This window comes from Lepus europaeus, chromosome 13 (assembly GCF_033115175.1).
Source record: "Lepus europaeus isolate LE1 chromosome 13, mLepTim1.pri, whole genome shotgun sequence".
NCBI classification, from domain to species: domain Eukaryota; kingdom Metazoa; phylum Chordata; class Mammalia; order Lagomorpha; family Leporidae; genus Lepus; species Lepus europaeus.
The window spans coordinates 58145488-58164692 of record NC_084839.1 but is presented as its reverse complement, the minus strand read 5'-3'; the positions used below and the strand labels follow the sequence as shown (position 1 = coordinate 58164692).

The 19205-nt window shown below is 46.3% G+C and overlaps 1 protein-coding gene across 1 annotated transcript in view; it reads right to left on the bottom strand.

Annotated features, from left to right (window-relative positions):
• Positions 1 to 1894: 1894 nt before the first annotated feature.
• The window catches only part of LOC133772341 (lupus La protein-like), a 31481-nt gene continuing 14170 nt past the window's right edge, over positions 1895 to 19205 (bottom strand). Inside the window, 2 exon segments of the mRNA XM_062208838.1 lie at positions 1895 to 2118; positions 2121 to 2895. Of these exon segments, the coding sequence (XP_062064822.1) occupies positions 2060 to 2118; positions 2121 to 2895 (834 nt within the window). The 3' untranslated portion in view covers positions 1895 to 2059.

Sequence of the window (19205 nt, the reverse complement as noted above, 5' to 3'; positions counted from 1 at the left end):
ACAGCGCTGGCCCCTCTTTTTTTCTTAAAGATTTATTTTATTTATTTGAAAATCAGAGTGACAGAGAGAGAGAGAGAGAGAGATCATCCATCTGCTGGTTCACTCCACAAATGACTACAGGCTATGGTTGGTCCAGACCGAAGCCAGGAGCCCAGAACTCCACCTGGCTCTCCCACATGGGAAGCAGGGGCCCAAGCACTTGGGCCAACTTCACTGCCTTCCCAGATGCACTAGTTGGGAGCTGGATTGCAAGTGGAGCAGCCAGGACTAGAACCAGGGCTCCAAAATGGGATGTTGGCATCAGAAGCAACAGCCTAACCTCCGGGCTGTAACCCTGGTCTTTCAACAAATTTTTGCTGAAATTTTCAATAAATTTCGAAAGGAAGAGATAGCATTCTCTAACCACAATGTAGTAAAATTAGAAGGTAAGAGCAAATCAGAAAATAAAAGACTTTATCACTTGGACATTTATAACTCTCCCCTACTTACCATTTGACTCAGTCAGAAAGAGAAGAAAGCATAGAATAAGATATAAATGCAGGGAACCAGAATATGCCACCCCAAAACACGCCACCCTGATAGAAGGCTCACTTAGAATTGAAGGCAAATGAGAAACAGGAGACACGGAGGACTCTGCTGTCCTCCGACCTGACCAGAGTAGAGGAAATTTCCACTGTCAAACGTCTGCTCTCCTGGACCAGGAATGGAAGAGCAAAGGGAGCATTAGCACCAGATGGAGCCCAAATAAGTCCGCATAAACAGTTCTCATTTCCCATTACTTTCTCCTATACATTTCTTGCCACCTCCCCACATTTCACCCCTCTAAAAACCCAAACCTTGGGGCCAGCGTTGTGGCACAGGGTGGTAAAGCCGCGGCCTGTGGCTCCGGCATCCCATAGGGGCACAGGTTCACATCCCAGCTGCTTCACTTCCAATTCAGCTCCCTGCTCATGGTATGGGAAAATCAGAGGAAGGTGGCTCAAGTGTTTGGGCCCCTGCACCCATGTGGGAGATTCAGAAGTTCCTGGCTTCAGCCTGGCCCAGCCCTAGCCATTGCAGTTGGAAGTGATCCAGCAGTTGAAAGATCTGTCTCTTCCTCTCTCTCTCTGTAGCTCTGATTTTAAGACAAAGAAAGAAACCCTTAACAAATAAAATAGAAATAAAGAAATAAATAATAAACTAAACCTCCTTTGCTTCTAACTACTTCTCTACAATTTATTGCCCCTTATTAAAATGATATTTATACCTTCAAGTCTAGTTATCTCTTTGGATTTTTCACTTTTTTTAAAGATTTATTTTATTTTATTTGAAAGGCAGAGTGACAGGGGGAGAGAGAGAGAGAGATTTTCCATTCACTCCCCAAGTGGCCACAACGGCTGGAGGTGGGCCAGACTGAAGCCAAGAGCCAGGAGCTTCCTCCAGGTCTCCTTGAGGGGCCCAAGCACTTGGGTCATTCTCTGCTGCTTTCCCAGGCACACTAACAGAGAACTGGATTGGAAGAGGAGTAGCTGGGAATTGAACCGAAGCCCATATGGGCCGCCAGCGCTGCAGGTGGCTGCTTTACCTGCTACATCACAGCACTGGCCCCTGGATTTTTCACCTTTTTGTGAAGCCACCATGTGTGTAAAAATATGAACATTGGTAATACCTATATGGGGTCAGCACTGTGGTGTAGTGGGTAAAGCTGCCGTCTGTGGCACTGGCATCTCATTTGGGCACTGATTTGAGGCCCGGCTGCACCACTTCTTTTTTTTTTTTTTTTTTTTTTGCTTTTTTTATATAGTATATATTTTATTAATTTCACATAATACAAAGGCAATTTTCTGGAAAAATCTTCCTTTTGATATTTGAATCGTCTGGAATAACAAAAAGAACTACACATAAAAAAAAAAACACCCTCATTTTTGAGTAACAAAAAAAAGACGAGTTAAACAAAAATTTTTTCCTTTCTTACAGGTGGATATTGAAGTGGACCTAGTTCGGTTCTCTTTTTAAAAGCTTCCAGAGACAAAGCAGCTTACAAGCTAATTAAGAAGAATAAAAAATTCTGTTTACTGAACTATTGGTCTCCGGCACCATTTTCTGTTTTCTGTTGTTTTGATGCAGGTTCTTCTTTGTTTCTTCTCTTGCTCTTTTCACTGGACCAGCTGCACCATTTTCATTGCGTTCATCATCACTATCAAATTTTGTTTTCTTCCCTTGAAACTCTACTTTTCCTTTAGCAGGCGCAGGTGGAGCAGCTTTATTTGCCTTTCCTTTCCCTTTAAATCTGCGACCTTTTGACTTCCATTTGTTTAATGATTCTTGTTGATCTTCTATGATTTTTTTCAATGCTGTTTTTTCCACCTCTCCTTCTAGTATTTCCCAAGTCACTTCTTTGTTCCTTAATTGTAGGTTACCATTATTTGCATCTTTGGCTTTATCTAGTGCTTCCTTGGCCTTTTCTTTAAATAGAATTATTCCCTCTTTTGCTCCTCTGACAAAGTCTATCCATTTTATTTCACCATGGTTTGAGAAAAGGATGTGCAAATCTTCTCTACAGGTCTGATCATCTAAGTCACCCGAAAATTTCAGCAAGCATCCAATCTTTTCTTCTAGAGATTTCATTTCAGCATCTTCTGCTAACTTTTGTTTTTCTTCTTGTTCTTGTTTAGCTCTTAATTTAGCTTCCACTTTATTTTGCTTTCTTTCTTCATTTTTTTTTGCAAAATAATCTTCCTTGAAAAGTATCAGCAGGTCTGTGTCTTTGTACTTCTGGCCAGGGGTCTCTACAAACTTCTTAGCAGATTCAATACTATCAAACACAACAAATATTGATCCCTTAAATGCTTTGTGCAGTGTTCTTCTCATCTGAATATTTAGCACTTGGCCTTTATCTTCTGATGCAGCTCTTTGCTAATGTGCCTGGGAAAGCAGAGGAGAATGGCCCAAGTCCTTGGGCCCCTGCACCCACGTGGGACACCTGGAAGAAGCTCCTGGCTCCTGGCTTCAGATCAGCCCAGCTCTAGAGTTGCAGCCATTTGGGGAGTGAACCAGTGGATGGAAAATCTCTCTCTCTCTTTCTGTCCCTCTCTCTCTGTAACTCTTTCAAATAAATAGATAAATCTTTAAAAAAAATAAACAAAAAATACCTCTATGTCTTTCCTCCTATTAGTTTTTTGTCAATTTAATTCACAGGCTCCAAGCAGCAAACTTGAGAGAACCAAGGAAAAGCCTTTTTCCTTTATATATATTTTATATATTTACATTAAATATTTATATATTATATAATATCTATGTTTGTTTATATGTATAAATATATATATTTTTTCTTTTCCCTTTATACATACACACACACACACAGAGTTAGTGAAAACTGTATGTCTCAGAACCCATAGTATATAGCCAAAACAGTCCTCAGAGAAATATATATATATACAAAAATACTTCTTAATAAAATGAAAAATTAAATTAATGAATTAAGCATAACAGGAGTGGTAGGGGAGGAGAAGATTATTCTTAAGGAAAGCAAGAATAGATTAATAAAGGAGAAATAAATGAGTTAGCAAACATAAAACTGGCCTTAATAAAAAACCCATGAGCTAGTTCTGTGAAAAAGTCAAGAAAGAAAAGAAAGGACCATGAAAAAGAGAAACAACATTCCCCAAAGAAACCTGAATGAAGAATATAATTCATAGGAAGGAACATACAAAGGGTCCTTACATCTACACAAGGATGCCAAACTTTATTCACAAAAGGAGATATGCAAATTAAAACTATAATAAATGAGCACATGAAAAGATGCCATCAGGGAAATGACACTTGGAGTCACAAAGTGAGGAGCAGGCATTCAGCCTACTGGTTAAGGCACCAGTCAGAAGCCTGTGTCCCACATCAGGGTACGTGGGTTTGAGTCCCAGCTCCGGCTCCTGACTCCAGCCAACCCTGGGAGTCAGAGATGATGGCTCAAGTAGTTGGGTTCCTGCCACCCATGTGGGAAACCTGGATTGAGTTCCTGGCTCCTGGTTTCAACCCTAGCCATTGTGGGAATTTGCAGAGTGGACCAGCAGATGGGAGTGCACACATGCTGTCTTTCTCTCCCTCTCTCCCTCTCTCTCTCTCTCTGAAGTGTATAATTAAAAAAAAATCCACAACAGACTCCAAGCCAACTAAGGACAGCAAATCCAGTGACTCACCTCTGTGTGCTAACTCTCCCCCTCCCGCTCTCACATGTGGCTTTTAGAGGGTGGCAACAGGAGCAGCAACAGGACACTGGGACATGGACACTGACAGGATCTCTGTGGAAGACCAGGTGCAGAAGGTGAGGGGTGGTGGCACCGCTGGTGGGGACCACTGGGCAGGCAAGGACAAGGACCTCAAGGATGACAGTGATGTTGAATGAGGGCAAAAAACAGAAACAACAGGAACAAAACAGCAGAGGAGATAAAAGAGAAAAAAATGGCTACTGAAGAAAAAGTCGGAAGATACTAAGAGAGATTACGAGGACCTGAGACACCTAATGTGCTGACACCAGAGGAACAATGAGCAGATGCACAGAGGCTACAGAAATCACAGGCAGAGTCGGAGCCTGAACTTGCAGAAGAAACTTTCACTGTTAACAATGCAGTGTAAGGAGTGGGTGCTTAAGGAGCTGATGTCACAGAGTTTGGAAAGTTACTAGCAATAAATTATCCAATGTAAAAAGCCACTGTAAGAATCAGTGTTGGAGCACAGTCACCTCTTGCTGGCGTCCCATATGGGAGAGTCAGCTGGAGTCCTGGCTATTCCACTTCTGATCCAGCTCTCTACTAATATTGCCTGGCAAGGAAGTGGAAGAAGGCCCAAGTGACTGGGCCCCTGGCATCCACATGGGAGACCCAGAATGGAGTTCCTGGCTCCTGGCTTCAGCCTGGCCCAACCCCAGCTGGTGTGGTCATTTGGGCACAGAACCCAAAAATGGAAGATCTCGATCTCGATCTTAATTTCTCTCTCTCTCCCCCCCACCCTCCACTCTGCCTTTCAAATAAATAAATCTATTTTAAAAATTAGAACCAGTCCCAAAGGCCCCCATATTGGGTGACTTTATTTATATTAAATGTCCAGAAGAGGTGAATCTACAGAGGCAGAGAGTAGATTAATGGTCACCTAGACCTGGGCAGTGGGAAATGAATGGCTACTTATGGCCATGGGGTTTGGTTTCTCAGTGTTCTAAAACTGATAATAATGATGCTTGCATAACTTTGTGACTTCACCAAAATCCACTAAACCGTATACTTTAAATGAGTTCATTTTATGGTGTGTGAGTTATATCACAAGCTGTTATTTTAAAAAACCAAAAGTATACTAAAGTATTGCTTTTCTAATGGTTAAGAAATCCCTGAAAGGTTAAGTGCAGAGAACAGCCTCACCTTGATACACCCGAGATAAGAGCTACCTCTACCCTTCCTCAATGACTCTCTTGTTTCATAAAACCATACATCTGTTTCCTCTTCTTTGACAGCTTCCTCTTTGTGAACATTGTCCCCATGCACTAGCCTGAATAAAATGACTTCCTTCACTGTCTTCTGAGTTTGAACTTCAAGGAGAATCAGACATAGGGCACTCTGCCAGGATCGGTTCGCTTTTGTGAACTACAGAAGTAATGGAGGTAGCTGTGGTTTTACCTTGGAATTGTGGCTCTGAGCAAACCGGTGTTAAGAGTCTGAGTTATGATCATGTACAAAGCACATCACAGCTTAGTCTGGTACCGTATATCTGCTTTGTGAGTCAGGATATGCTTTGCAAGTTGTGGTTTCTGCTCCAAATCTCAGCACTTAGACTAGTACCTGGTCCATGATAGGTGTTCAATAAATATTTGTTGAATGAATATGTAAAAAGTCAATATTTTGTTGGCAGCAGAGCAAAAATAGTACAACTTCCTTGTTGGTTACAGTTTGGCAAACTCTATTTTAAAAAACCACAAGTACATATACCTAGCAATTCCACTTCTGGAAACTAATTCTACAGAAAACTTGCTCATGTGCAAAGGGCCACTTGATAAGGTTAGGTTATTCACTGCAATATTGTCTGCAATCAACAAGCCCAAATCTCCATCAGTAGGAGACTGCTCAACTAAACTACGGTACACACAGACAATGGATTAAGCCACAGACACGAAAAGAATGAGAAAGCTCTCCCGGTACAGAATGTCTCTGAGCCACAGTCTCTCAGTTCCTGCTACAACGGCTGCTCCCTCTGCTTTGTAACACCAGGTACATGAAGGTCTTCAGAAAGTTTGTGGGAGATGCATATAATATAAAAACTCGTCTGGATTTCAAAACATATTTGCACCAAAATAAACTTATTTTTTAACTCCATTTTCCCATGAACTTCTGGAAGCATCCTCCTGAACATGGCTTACTCCTCACTGCCTTCAGGCCTAAGAAGTCTTTCCTTGACCATTATAGGGGAAATTTTTATTTTCCTTCAGTCCTCGGAGGTGCTTGGTTAGAACAACCTATGTAACAAAAGAGATTCACAAGAGAGAAACGCACAAGTTTATTAACACGTGTAGTTCACGTGCACGTGGACAATATCCAGAGGATGGGCTTCCAGCCTACGGATTGTCTCCAGAGAACAGTCCATCAGTAGACTGGTGACGACACAAAGGGAAAGGATTTTGAGTCTCGAGGGGCTGCAACTTGCAGAAAGCAAATAGAGAGCAGGTGCAGGCTGGTTAGGAAGCCTCTTCCGGGAGTTCCTCGGGCCCCACCCCCAGACCAAGGGTCCAGACTTGTCTTCAGGGCTTAACTTTTGCCCTAGATGGCAGAAGAGGCTAGAGCAGGATATCTTTTGCTTTTGTAAATCTGTGTCCAGCTTTTAGGCAAATAGAGGAAGGGCAGAAAGACTTCCTTCATCTGCTTCTTTGTGATTGCCTTCAGCTCAACAATTTGTATTTTGGGTAGCGATTTTGGTCTCACACCACCTGATGTAAAATAGCAACAACCCACAGGGCTACCTTCGCCACCCACACAGGCTCCCATTCCCTGTCCCCTTACCCTGCTCTCCACAACACTTCCCACTTCTCCAATATACTTACTGGTTTAGTTGCCACAAAAATATAAGGGAAGGGAAGAAATGTATCTGTTTTGTTCACTACTGAATTTTTTTTTCACTACTGAATTCTTAATGACTATAGAGTGCCTTAAAATATAGCAGCTACTCAGTAAATAAGTATTGAACAAATAGGGGTGAGCATTTGGTAATAAATAGGTGTGATTAAGCCTCAGCTACCCATTGGGACACCTGCATCCTATATCAGAGTGCATGGGTTCAAGTCCCAGCTCCACCCTCAATTCCAACATCCTGTTAATGCCTGCACCCTGAGAGGCAGCAAGTGATGGCTCAAGTAGTTGGGTCCTTGCAACCATGTGGAAGCCCTGAATGCAGTTCCTGGCTCCTGGCTTCTAGCCTGGCTCAGCCCTGGGTATTGTGAGCATTCAAGGAGGGAACTAGCAGATGTGAACTTGCTCTCTCTTACTGACCTCTTTCTGTCTGTCTGTCTCTCAGTTACTCTCTTTCAAGTAAATAAAATAAAAGCTTTTTAAAGATTTATTTAGTAAAGGAAACTATTAGGAGACAAAAAGTAAGATGCTGGGCAGTGGCTTTTAGTAAGCCTCTGTGCATGTGTTTTGAAGGGAGAGATTGACTATCCATGTACAAGGGTCCGCGTGCACGGGATCCCTTCAAAAGGTTTCATGAGAAACAGGCCATGTGCTTGCCTGGTGCGCTTGGTGAACTTGGTGGTTGGGAGAACAGAGTAGAGGGAGGTTTTTCACTATGTTCTCGTTGAAGAGCATTAACTCTCCAAAACATTCATACTGAAAAGAAAAAAGGAACACTCTCACATCATTCCCCGCTTAGAGCGCCATAATATGCTGAGGAGTGGACGTGCTGGGAGTCACTTCATCGGTCCTCTAATAATGGACAACTGAGCTATTTCCAAACTTCTGCTATTACACAGCAGGCAGCCTGGATCTCCACACACACACACACACACACACACACCGCCCCAGGGCGCCATGGCCAAAGGGAGGTCCTTTCTCAGCCCCTTAACTTTGGTTAGAGCACTTGCAGAATGCAGCCGGCACCCGCAGGGAAGCCGAGGCAGAGCTGTGTTCGGTGGCTAGGAGTGCAGCAGTCTCAGGAAGCAGAGGGGCCCGGGAGAGGAACAATTTCCGTGGCTTCATTTGACATGTTGACATCCTCCCTGATAAACTCGCCCACTTCCTGAGCTGGTAGATGTTTTCTGATTTACCAGAACTGAGCTGTCTTACCGTGGAAGGGGGAAGCAGCAAAACGACGCGCTTCTGCCACAACGTGGAGACAGCTCAGAGCTCCGAACCCACACGATGGGCAACCGCCCAACGGGCACTGAGTGCCCTGGTTCTGCCACTAAGGAGCCATGAGACTCCTCCTCCACGGAAAGCACCCGTGCCCAGCTGTCAAACACTACCTTGGGTGACTTGGGGCAGCAGTTGGGAGGCAGCTGATCCGCCCTGGCTGCCGCTTTGTGGTGGCTCCGGTAGGTACAGAGGGCATTGTGCTGAGAGAGCAAAGCAAACAGAAAAGCAGCTGCCTTCGTTTCCAGAAGTGACGCCAACAGCCTGCACCTACCTGGGCTGATAGGCCAGCAGAGGGCCAGGCGCCTCCAGCGGGGGAGGGGCAGGGGCATGCGTCTCGCAGGTGGCTCTCAGGACCCAGCATCTGCTGCAGTGTGACTCAGGGAGCCCTCGGCTCCCTCCCGCCTCTCTCCGACCTGGGCCCAGAGCCTCCCAGGAGCCCGTCCCTTCTAAAGAATCTGACGTCACGGGCTTCCTGGAATGCTCCACCTGTTCTCCTAACCTGAGAACAGGTTCTTGGGGAGAAAGAGTTTGATTGACACCACTTCACCACCCCTAAGGGTAGTGCCGAGTGCAGCTGGAGACCACGCAGCTGGAGGCCACGCGCACTGGGATAGTTGGATCTGTAACTAGATCCTCATTTAGCAGAAAAATAGGAAACTGCACTCAACCTGCTCGTGGTAAATTTGATGAGAACAATTTTCTCGCTCGTGTTACAGTTTTCATCAGTAATCAAAACTTCATTTAAAATGAATCTGTGACGTCCTCTGCTCACAGATTTCGTGAGACCTGCTCAACAGCACATTGCTCACTTTCCGTGTTTCCAGTGTTTGAAGAGCAGACTGCCTTTCTGAATGCTTTCCCTTCTTGAAATTTTTCTCAGGAGAGTTTCAATGTCATTTTAAAAAAGATAGATTTATTTATTTATTTATTTGAAAGGCAGAGTGATGGAGAGATCAATCAATCTTCCATCCGCTGGTTCACTCCCCAGATGGCCACAAAAGCCAGGACTGGGCCAGGCCGAAGCCAGGAGCCAGGAGGCTCCTCCAGGTCTCCCACCTGGATTCAGGGAACCAAGCACTGGGCCATGCTCCACTGCTTTCCTAGGCGCATTGGGAGAGAGTTGGATCAGAAGTGGAACAGGAGGGACTCAAACCAGCGCCTATATGGCATGCTGGTGCTGCAGGCCATGGCTTTAACCCTCTGAGCCACAGCGCCAGCCCCTGTCATATTTTCTAAGTCAGTCCAACTTGTGTTTATTCTCAATGATCAAAGAGTTTACCAAATAAAGTTGTTTTCCTTTTAAGGCTTTTAAAATAATTAATATTGCACAACAAAATCCAAAATTTAATCAGTAAATGTAAAATTTTAAAACAAGTTATTTAAATAAAGCTGAATTTTTTATTTACTTTTTACTTTTTTGACTTTTCAATTTTTATTCAACATTATTATAATATTAAAACTTCACAACTCTGTAATCTTAATGCTTACCCAATAAGCAAAGACTCTGTATCATGCTTCTTACAAATGTAAGAAAAATATGAATTATTCAAACGTGGCCAAATGTTCCTCAGACTCCGTGGTGTATTGTTACGAAGTGGTCCCCAGCACCTCTCACGTCCCTGGGACCAGCTCCTTTGCAATACAGCTTCGGCCACACCTCCCACGGAGAGAAAGTCTATTTCATCCCCTTGGTACTCTTTCAGGCTTCATTTGCTTGATACAAGGAGTCAGAAGCAACACCATGCAATCACAAAGGCCAGGCCTTCCCAAGCCTTAACAGTTTCACTTTTGCTGTCATGGAATACCTCCACGTTCCATGAAAAAACCCGGTACAACCTAGAGGACGAGAGGCCACTCAGTGGAGAACTGAGGCACCCCGGTCAATAGCTGGCATAGCTGGCAAACCTGTGACCGAAGCCATCCTGGCCCTCCAGTCCCGCTGACCTGCTGGCTGACTGCAGCTGCATAAGGGACCCCAAAGCAGATCAGCAGAGACACTGCCCAGCTGAGCCCAGCCCAATTTATAAATGAGCAAATAAACTGTTGTCTTAAGACACCAAGTTCCAGTATGGTTTGTTATGCAGCAATAGACAAGTGACACAGACGCTATGGGCAATACTGCTGAATGTTCTGCTAATTCGTGAATGCTTGAATCACAAATTAGAACAAAATAGAGGCCCCTGGCACTATAGAGAAACAGTATTTGGTTATACCAGCACACGCTGAATCTACAATCCATGAAAGGAACTAACGTACATTCTTTCTCACACTGAAGCACTCTGTCCTCAGGGTCAGCAGGGGCACAACTCACAAACCTTCCCAGCCTCTAGGCTCAGCAACCCCTTGTTCTGAGGATGGAAGAAGGCAATCTGGGGACTCGGGGTGCTGGTCGTGCACGATCATGCTCACAGCTGCAGATGGCACTGGGTAAATGAAGCCTCCCAGAAAACAAAAAGCTCTCAATGTTGTCTTTAATAAGTGTATTTTTTTGTGGTATTTGTGACATGGCAGGCCCTCTAATGCAAAGAAGTCTGGGATAGCAGTCTCCTCATGTGACCAAAGGTCAATATTCCCCTGATTTCAGTTTGGGGAAATGATTGATGCCTTGAAGTTGGGGATTTGCCTATGAGTTCTGACTAAGGGAAGGCAGTCGTGGCTATTATAACTTAAAATAGGTCCACCTGTTGATAGGCCCATCCAGCTTTAGAGAAAATGTTCTAGGGCAATAAAAGGGCCAATATTTAAGGGTTACTTTGACAAAATGCTTATTGTGAATATTGTTTAAGGAAAGAAAAAAGGAAACAACTTAAACATCACAAACAGGAGACGGCTAAATGAATTGTGGTCCACCCATATTAGCCACTGTTATGCAATGCTGAAAAAGGTTGTTAGGTTTATGTCTATTGACTTGGGGAGATGTATTCATTCTTTCACTCATTAAATATTTACCAGGCATCAGGCATGAAGCTGGCACCGCTCTAAGTGCTGGGCTGCAGCAGGGAACAAGCCAAGGTTCATTGCTCATGGAATTCACATCTTAGTGCAAGAGGACAGGCCATAAACAAACAAATAAGTTTACAGTAGGCCAGATGGTGCAAAGTGTGATGAAGAATAATGAAGGTGGGTACGGGACAGAGTCCGGAAGGAAGTCAGGAAAGGAACTCAGGGCTTTCAGGGAAGGGCAGTGTAGGCAAACGAGACAGCAGGTGCCAAAGCCCCGATTAGGGAGTGTGCTGGAGTGATCTAGTGCCATCACGGAGGCCAGGTGGCGGGGGACCGGGTTGTATGGGCAGAGAGAAGAGTGCAGGAATGGGTGTGTGTGCACAAGTGTGTGTGTGTGCAGATCCTACACGGCCTTGCAGCTACTGCTGAAGACTTTGTTTTTCCTCTGAGCGGTCTGGGAAGCCCCAGAGGGCTCTCAGCTGAGCAGCAGTGTACAGAGCGAAGAGGGAGGGTGAGGGTGGGAGGAGAGGCTGTGGCAGTCACCTGGGTGAGGGAGGGGCAGGAGGGCAGATGCTGCCCAGGGTGAGTGGTCCAAGGCCAGCTAGATTTCGAAGGAGGGGACTTGCAGGATGGAATTGGGCATGGGGTACAAGCTAGGAGCCAGATAGCCACTAAGCAGCGTCAATGAAAAACGAGTTTCAGAGCAATCTGAGGACAACATGATCCCACTTCTGCTCAAATAAACATCCAATAAGCCGCCCTCTCATTGTACTTGGTTCTGTGCAGGAGGTTCTGTGCGTGTATTAGCAGCCTAGGGCTGCCATAACAAAATACCGCAGACTGGGTGGCTTAAACAAATGGAAATTTATTTGCTCAGTTCTGGAGGCCAGAAGGCCAAGATCAAGATGCTGTCAGGGCTGGTTTCCGAGGAGGCCTTTCCTCCTGGCCTGCCGACAGCTGCCTCCCCCATGTCCTCACATGGCCTCCTCTTTGTGCTCAGAGGGGAGGCGGAGGGGGCCCTCTCCTGCGTCTCTTCTTCTTCCTGTTAGGACAGCAGTCCTGTGGGAGTTAGGCCCCACCTTTAGAGCCCCCCCAACCTTTATTACACTGCCTTATAGGCCCCAACTCCAAATGCAGTGGAGGGTGGGGGTGAGGTGGCTCCAGCTTCAGCACATGAATGGGGGGGGGGGGGCTATAATTCAGCCCAAACAATGAGAAGGCAGGAAGCTGTAAAGATGCACAGCATTAGCATTGCTCACCCCAGGGACCACTGGCCGAGCTGACCTGGTGAGGGTGCTGTGTTGCGTTTTGTCCCTTAAAGTGGCTTCAGTGGTTACAATGAACACAGGTCCACTAACATTGTTTTTTGACAAGGCACTTAGTAAGGAAAGATTTTAAGCAGGGTGGGGGGCACGTTGGCTCTGAATTCACTCTCACAATATTTTTAAGGCCCTATTCCTGGCTCTCTCATGGCCTTGGCAGAGAAGTAGGGATGTTCAGGGAACTTGGCATTTGGTGAGGAGTTAAAGGGGCCCAAGAGAAAGGAAGGGGCAGGACTCTGCTTCGGAATCAGGCGTGGGGCCTCCATGAGAGAGCCCCTCCCCAGCGCTGGCAGGTGATCTGCCAGAGAGAGGGACCTGTGGCTGCTGTGAGGTCAGTGAACGTCCTGCCCTCCGCCCGCCGGGAGCACTGACATGCCCAGGAGGCTATAAGGGCAGACCAGGCTGGTGGCCCCGCCCAGGGTCTCACTCAACCTACAAATCCCAGCGCCTGAACCCCCACCTCTATTGATTCGTTTCTGGGGGTCTCTGGGAAAGTTCTCACCCATCCTCTCTCACAGAGCCCACAGAGGAGGAAATTCATCACAGGAAGCTGCTGCCACCCCTCTCGGCAGAGCAGAGCTGGGCTGCAGCTGTGACCCCGGCTGGCACCTTCTCCCTCCCACTGACCCTGTGTGGCCCTCTCGAGCTCTGGCAGGAGGCGTAGGTCTCCCTTGCTGGCCCACTCAAAAGGGAGAGGGCTGTGCCGGTCACTCCTCGAGTTCCTACCCAACACCACTGTGCATCAACCAGCACCCAAGGGGACCGATTTCCCACTCTGCCACTCCACGACCTTGGCTTTGACCTCCAGGTTGATTTGTATCACAGGTCTGAATGGCTCCCTCCTAGAGATGTGGTGAACACTGAGGGGAGCCGACAGTTTGCCTGCTGCTTCCTCTGTGGGACAAGGAGAGACGTGCCCTGCGCATGCGCTCCATCAGCGGCAGCAGCATCGACCTGGGTGACAGACCCGGCTATGCGCTCAGCACCTAGTGCACACTCCACACCCGGGATCCCAGGGGTGAGAGAAGAGAAGACCGTGCTGCTGGGGGTGGGGTGGGGTGGGGTGGAGCTGTAATCAAGGCCCAGGTTTCCCCTCCTGAGGCCCTGGGCTCTTCCACCCACCCCATGTCCCCAAGGGCTGCTGAGAACCCACGTGACTCATCTGCGCGCAGTCAGCCCGAGCAGCACAGCACACCGGGCAAACACAAGGGACCAGTGTCTCTGTCGGTTCACCCCCTCACCCAGCCCTTCTGCAAAGAGTTGAGGTTCCACAGAGAAGCTGCCTCAGCCTCTCTCTGGGAGTAGAGGCCTCTTGGAGAAGCCTTGAGAACCAGGGCTTCTAGAAAGCTCCCAGCAAAATCCCAGAGACCACAGGTCCCCCGAGGTCTGGCCCTGGTTTCCTCTTCCAACTCTCTGCCTCCCACTCTCCCTGTTCCTCCTGCTCCAGAGAGAGAGCTGTTCCAACGCCAGGGCCTCTGTCACACCTCACTCCAATGGCGTACCCTCTTTCCACTCAGAGTGTGGAGCTGCCTCCTGTACCCTATAAGGAGCCCAAATGGATCCAGAATACACCACTGTATATTTTTCCTTATACCCCTTATCTGCCTGGAAGATGAAAGAATCCAGCTGGGGGTTTCCCACCCAGAGAAATGACTCCTGTCTCAGAGAGGAGTTCCACGGAGCAAGGAATCACCCACCGAGACCTCCTTGCACAACTAACCTAGCTCCCATCTCTTCTTCCTGAGGGCCATCTCTTTCCTAAAAGGCATCTGTGGTCCCATAAGCCCCTGCTCCTTCCCCTAGTAAGAGAGTACATAAGCCCCAAAGTCGAGCCACCTCTCTGAATCAGGTTTTTCTGTGAACTCCTGTGCATGTGAATAAAATCCTGTCTTTCATCAGTTTATCCACAGCCCCCAGGCCCTACACATAAGAGGACAGAGGCCCAGTTTTCCCTGACTGCTGCCACCTTCTCCCAGGGACCCTGCTTGACCGTTCTATCTGAATTGGACGTCTGCCCCTTTTTTGGTTTCCCATGGGATTTATCAGAACTTAACTGCGACCCCGTCTGCTTGCTGGTTTTAGTCAGTCTGCCTTCCACCCGCCTCTTTCACCACTGAACCCCAAAGGCCAGCATGGTGTTTGGATGAACACTCAGTGGATGAAAGGCCTCTATATTTATTGCTGAGTCCACAGCTTGGCTCAGTTCACTCTCACTGAGGAGCAGCTACGTGCCATGGTGGTGCTCAGTGCTGGCTACATATGAAGACCCACATACAGGAAAACCAACCCCTCTGCCAGGCCCTAGGAAAAGCAATTAGGAGGACATCACTCCTCCTTCTAGAACTTTCCTGACAAGCGAAACCAGGAAACATGTGAAGGGGAGTGTGTAAACAAACACAAGTCCAAGTGCAGTTATTTAGTATACAAACAAAGCAGAGGTTCTTACACTGTTCTCCCAGCTTTTGTTTGGGTAATAATTCACATCATCCTGCTCATTCCAGAGGTGGGTGGATAATAGCCAGTTAGATGGAGCTCAGATTTCTGCTTCGTTTAGACAACTGGGCCTCAGGAGAGCCCAGCCCCTGGACAGGCAGTCTCCCAGCCTCAGGCATACAGAGCAAAGAGGTACTGAAGTTAACTCTCCCACCACCTCCCACCCCCAGAGTAATCAAACAAGAGGAAGAGGATACTAACACAATCTCAATGCACTGGAATCCAGGAGAACCAGAATGAACAGGCCAGCCCTCATATTCTCTGAGAATATCCTCAGCTCTTCAGATTTCAAGTCCACAGTTCCAAAAGCCCTCCCTCCTGACCAAAGCCTCAAGTCCCGGGCCGCCTGGCTCATGGTTTTCTGCCCCGGGTCGGGTGTGCACACCCGGTACAGTCACCGGGTGCCGGTCAAGTTTCCATGACTATACCAAAATAACTGAGAGTCTTCACTGAGGCCCCTCGCGACAGAAGGCACCACAGTGGCAGCAGGGCACACAGGAGTGAGAAATTACATTACAGGGCAGGAAGCCAAAGAGCAACCTGGGATGAGGCTCACTCTTGTAACCGTTCCCTCTTGTGAGAACTGAATCAAGTCCCTCAAGAGCTAAGTTAATCCTTTCAAGAACAATGCCCCCAGTGACCTAATGACCTCCCATTAAGCCCCACTTTTTTAAAAAGTAATTTTGAGATGGTTACTAGAGTCAGTTTGGCACATCTGGTCTTAGTCTTTTGATCCAAATCCAAACAGCACAAACCAAGTCAAAGTTACTTTAGGTTAGAATTTATGGCCACTTATTCCTTTTTATGAATTTCTATAGAATACACTGTTTTTTTATGTTACTAGTCTAGAACTGCAAATGTGGGTTTGTCCTGAGTACATCTTCAGATAACTTTGTAATAAGGAGATGGTTTTGTGCATGTTCTTGGAAATACTTGTGTACGTACAGAAAGGAGCAGTGATTATTTTTCTACAAAGTAATCGATGATTTCTAATTTTCTAATGTGCCTTGGAAGTGTGCCAAATGATGAAAAGAAATAGTAAACTTTATGATTTTTGAGTGAAAAAAGTAATTATTTTATTTATTTAAAGGCAGCAAGAGACAGAGACGGGCATCTAGACAGGGCTCTCATCTGTTGGTTCACTCACCAAATGCTGGTGAGCCATCTTCACTGCCTCCCAGGCTGCACATTAACAGGAAACTGGCATCAGGAGTAGAGCCGGGACTTGAACCCAGGTACTCTGATATAGGATGCAATTGTCCCAACCAGTATTTTAAGCAGTGGACCAAACACTTGCCGAAGGCCTCAATTCTTAAAGGTCCCGTCATTGCCACACTGAGAAACAAGCTTCCAAACCAAAGCACTTGGGAGACAAAACACATCCCGGGGCCAGCGCTGTGGCGTAGCAGGTAAAGCCACCGCCTGCAGTGCTGGGATTCCATATGGGTGTCAGTTCGAGTCCTGGCTGCTCCACTTCCAATCCAGCTCTCTGCTGTGGCCTGGGAAAGCAGTAGAAAATGGCCCAAGTCCTTGGGCCTCTGCACCCATGTGGGAGACTGGGAAGAAGCTCCTTACTCCTTTGGATTGGTGCAGCTCTGACCATTGTGGCCAACTGGGGAGTGAATCAGTGGATGGAAGACCTCTCTCTCTCTCTCTCCTCTCTCTCTGTGTAACTTTGACTTTCAAATAAATAAATAAATCTAAAAACAAAACAAAAAATTCAACAATAGCAGCCCCTGTGGTGGAAGGAGATGATTCTTGAAGAGACCTGAGCAGGCAGAGAGAGCAACCTCACGAGTTTGTCTGGGATGGAGGGATTTCATACAAAGTATGATTTTCAGGGCTAAAATCTGGAATGTACCAGGCAAACCTGAATAAGTTGGTCACCAGTGTGGCCAATATCACATTTATTTCATGCCTACATTTCATAATTCTATGTAACACATTTCTTCACATTTTAACATCATTGAAATCAGGATGTGCTTTCTTTTTCAAAACTTCCTTTTATTGCAATTCAAACATCTGAAAACCAGAACATCTAATTATCTGTCCTAATTATTATGCTCTAGACAAAACATCCAATGTTTTCTTTACATTCCTTTCCCACAAGTCACTGTGCATAGTTCTTGGTGCTGGGTTTCATCGCACTGCCTTCTAAACCACATGGGAATATTTGAAATTTACTGGTGCTTCTCTAGGTCAAACAAAAAAGACAAAAAGAACTAAAATATATTGGAAGTCATTCAAATACATTCAAATTACAGATAAATTACTGGTACCAAGGTAGGAAGAGAAAGACAATTACAACTAATATCATAGGTTACCAAATTATTGGTATACAAGTCTATCTTAGCATAGAATAGTGTTTTACTGTATAAAATTACTAGCAAGAACAGTAAGATAGGGATTATGCCTAAGTTGACTCTTTGTCATAATCCATTCCTGACAGATCTGTCCATGATGTAGGCAGTAACTGCAGCAACATCTGGATGGCTCACTTCTTAATTCACTCTGAACTCCATTAGGATAACTCTCTCTGAATTCTTTTCTAAGCTATCTATATATTAGGAGGTTGTCTCAGCTTGTCGCTCTCTGCTCAGGTAGCAATTCCCTGGGGCCAGTGCTGGGGTGTAGCAGGTAAAGCCATCGCCTGCAGTGCTGGCATCCCATATGGGCACCGGTTTGAGTCCCAGCTGCTCCACTTCCAATCCACTCTCTGCTATGGCCCAGGAAAACAGTAAAAGATGGCCCAGGTGCTTGGTCCCCTGCACCCACATGGGAAATCCAGAAGAAGCTCCTGGATTGGATGGGCACAGCTCTGGCTGTTTTGGCCAACTGGGGACTGAACCAGTGATGGAAGACCTCTCTCAGCTTCTCCTTTTCGCTCTGTATAACTCTGTCTTTCAAATATATAAATAAGGGGGCTGGCACTGTGGCGCAGCAGGTTAAAGCCCTGGCCTAAAGCGCCGGCATCCCATATGGGCGCTGGTTCTAGTCCCGCTGCTCCTCTTCTGATCCAGCTCTCTGCTAATGGCCTGGGAAAACAATGAAAGATGGCCCAAGTCCTTGGGCCCCTGCACCCGCATGGGAGACCTGGAAGAAGCTCCTAGCTCCTGACTTTGGATCGGCACAGCTCCAGCTGTTGCGGCCATCTGGGGAGTGAATCAGCGGATGGAAGACCTCTCTTTCTGTCTCTACTTCTATAACTCTTTCAAATAAATAAATCTTTAAAAAAAACAAATAATTAAATAAATCTTAAAAAAAAAAAGATAACAAAGCCCTTGCCCCCTCCTCTTTCGGGGCCTCTAGAATACCATCTTCACAACTCCATCAGATTGTTGAGGCAAATCTTCTGGTCCGGGGGAAAGGAATTTGGCAGAAGTGTTGAGGATCAACTAACTAAGGTCCTTTGTTACCATTTTTGAATCCTCAGAATTGTCTTCTGTGGAAATTCAAAAAGATTCTGCGGTCACGGTTGGGTTACGCTTTTCTGGTGGGTCCATAGCAGTCTGGTCACACCTCTCAGGTGTCTGAAGCTCAGGTAAAGGAGTGCTGGAATCTCCAGTTACCCCAAGGTAGGCTGAAAAGAACTAAACAGCCCAGAAAGACACAGAAAATGCAGCCCCAACACCGAGAGGTGAAATGAACCAACCTCAGGTTGTGCCTTAAGATCGGTGGTGTTCTGGCATGGCTGTCGGCCAGCACTGAAGCTGAGCTCTCCCAGACACCATGCACATTTGCCACTCATTTCTGCATCGTTACCAACCTGAGACTATCTCAAGTTAATTTTCTGCTTGACTTTTACATTCTTTATTTATTTGAAAGACAGAGAGGCAAATGGCTACATACAGCAAACCCACAGAGACAGATCTCCCATCTACTGGTTCACTCCCCAAACTCCTGCTCTAGGGATTAGAGGTCTTATAAAAAAAAAAAAAAATTCCCACAGAGCTTTCTTGCCCCTCTACCTTGTGAGCGCACAGCAAGAAGGTGCCGTTCATGAACCAGGAAGCCAGACATCAACTCGCTAAAGCCTTGATCTTGGCCTTCCTGGCCTCCAGAACTGTGAGAAAGAAATGTCTGC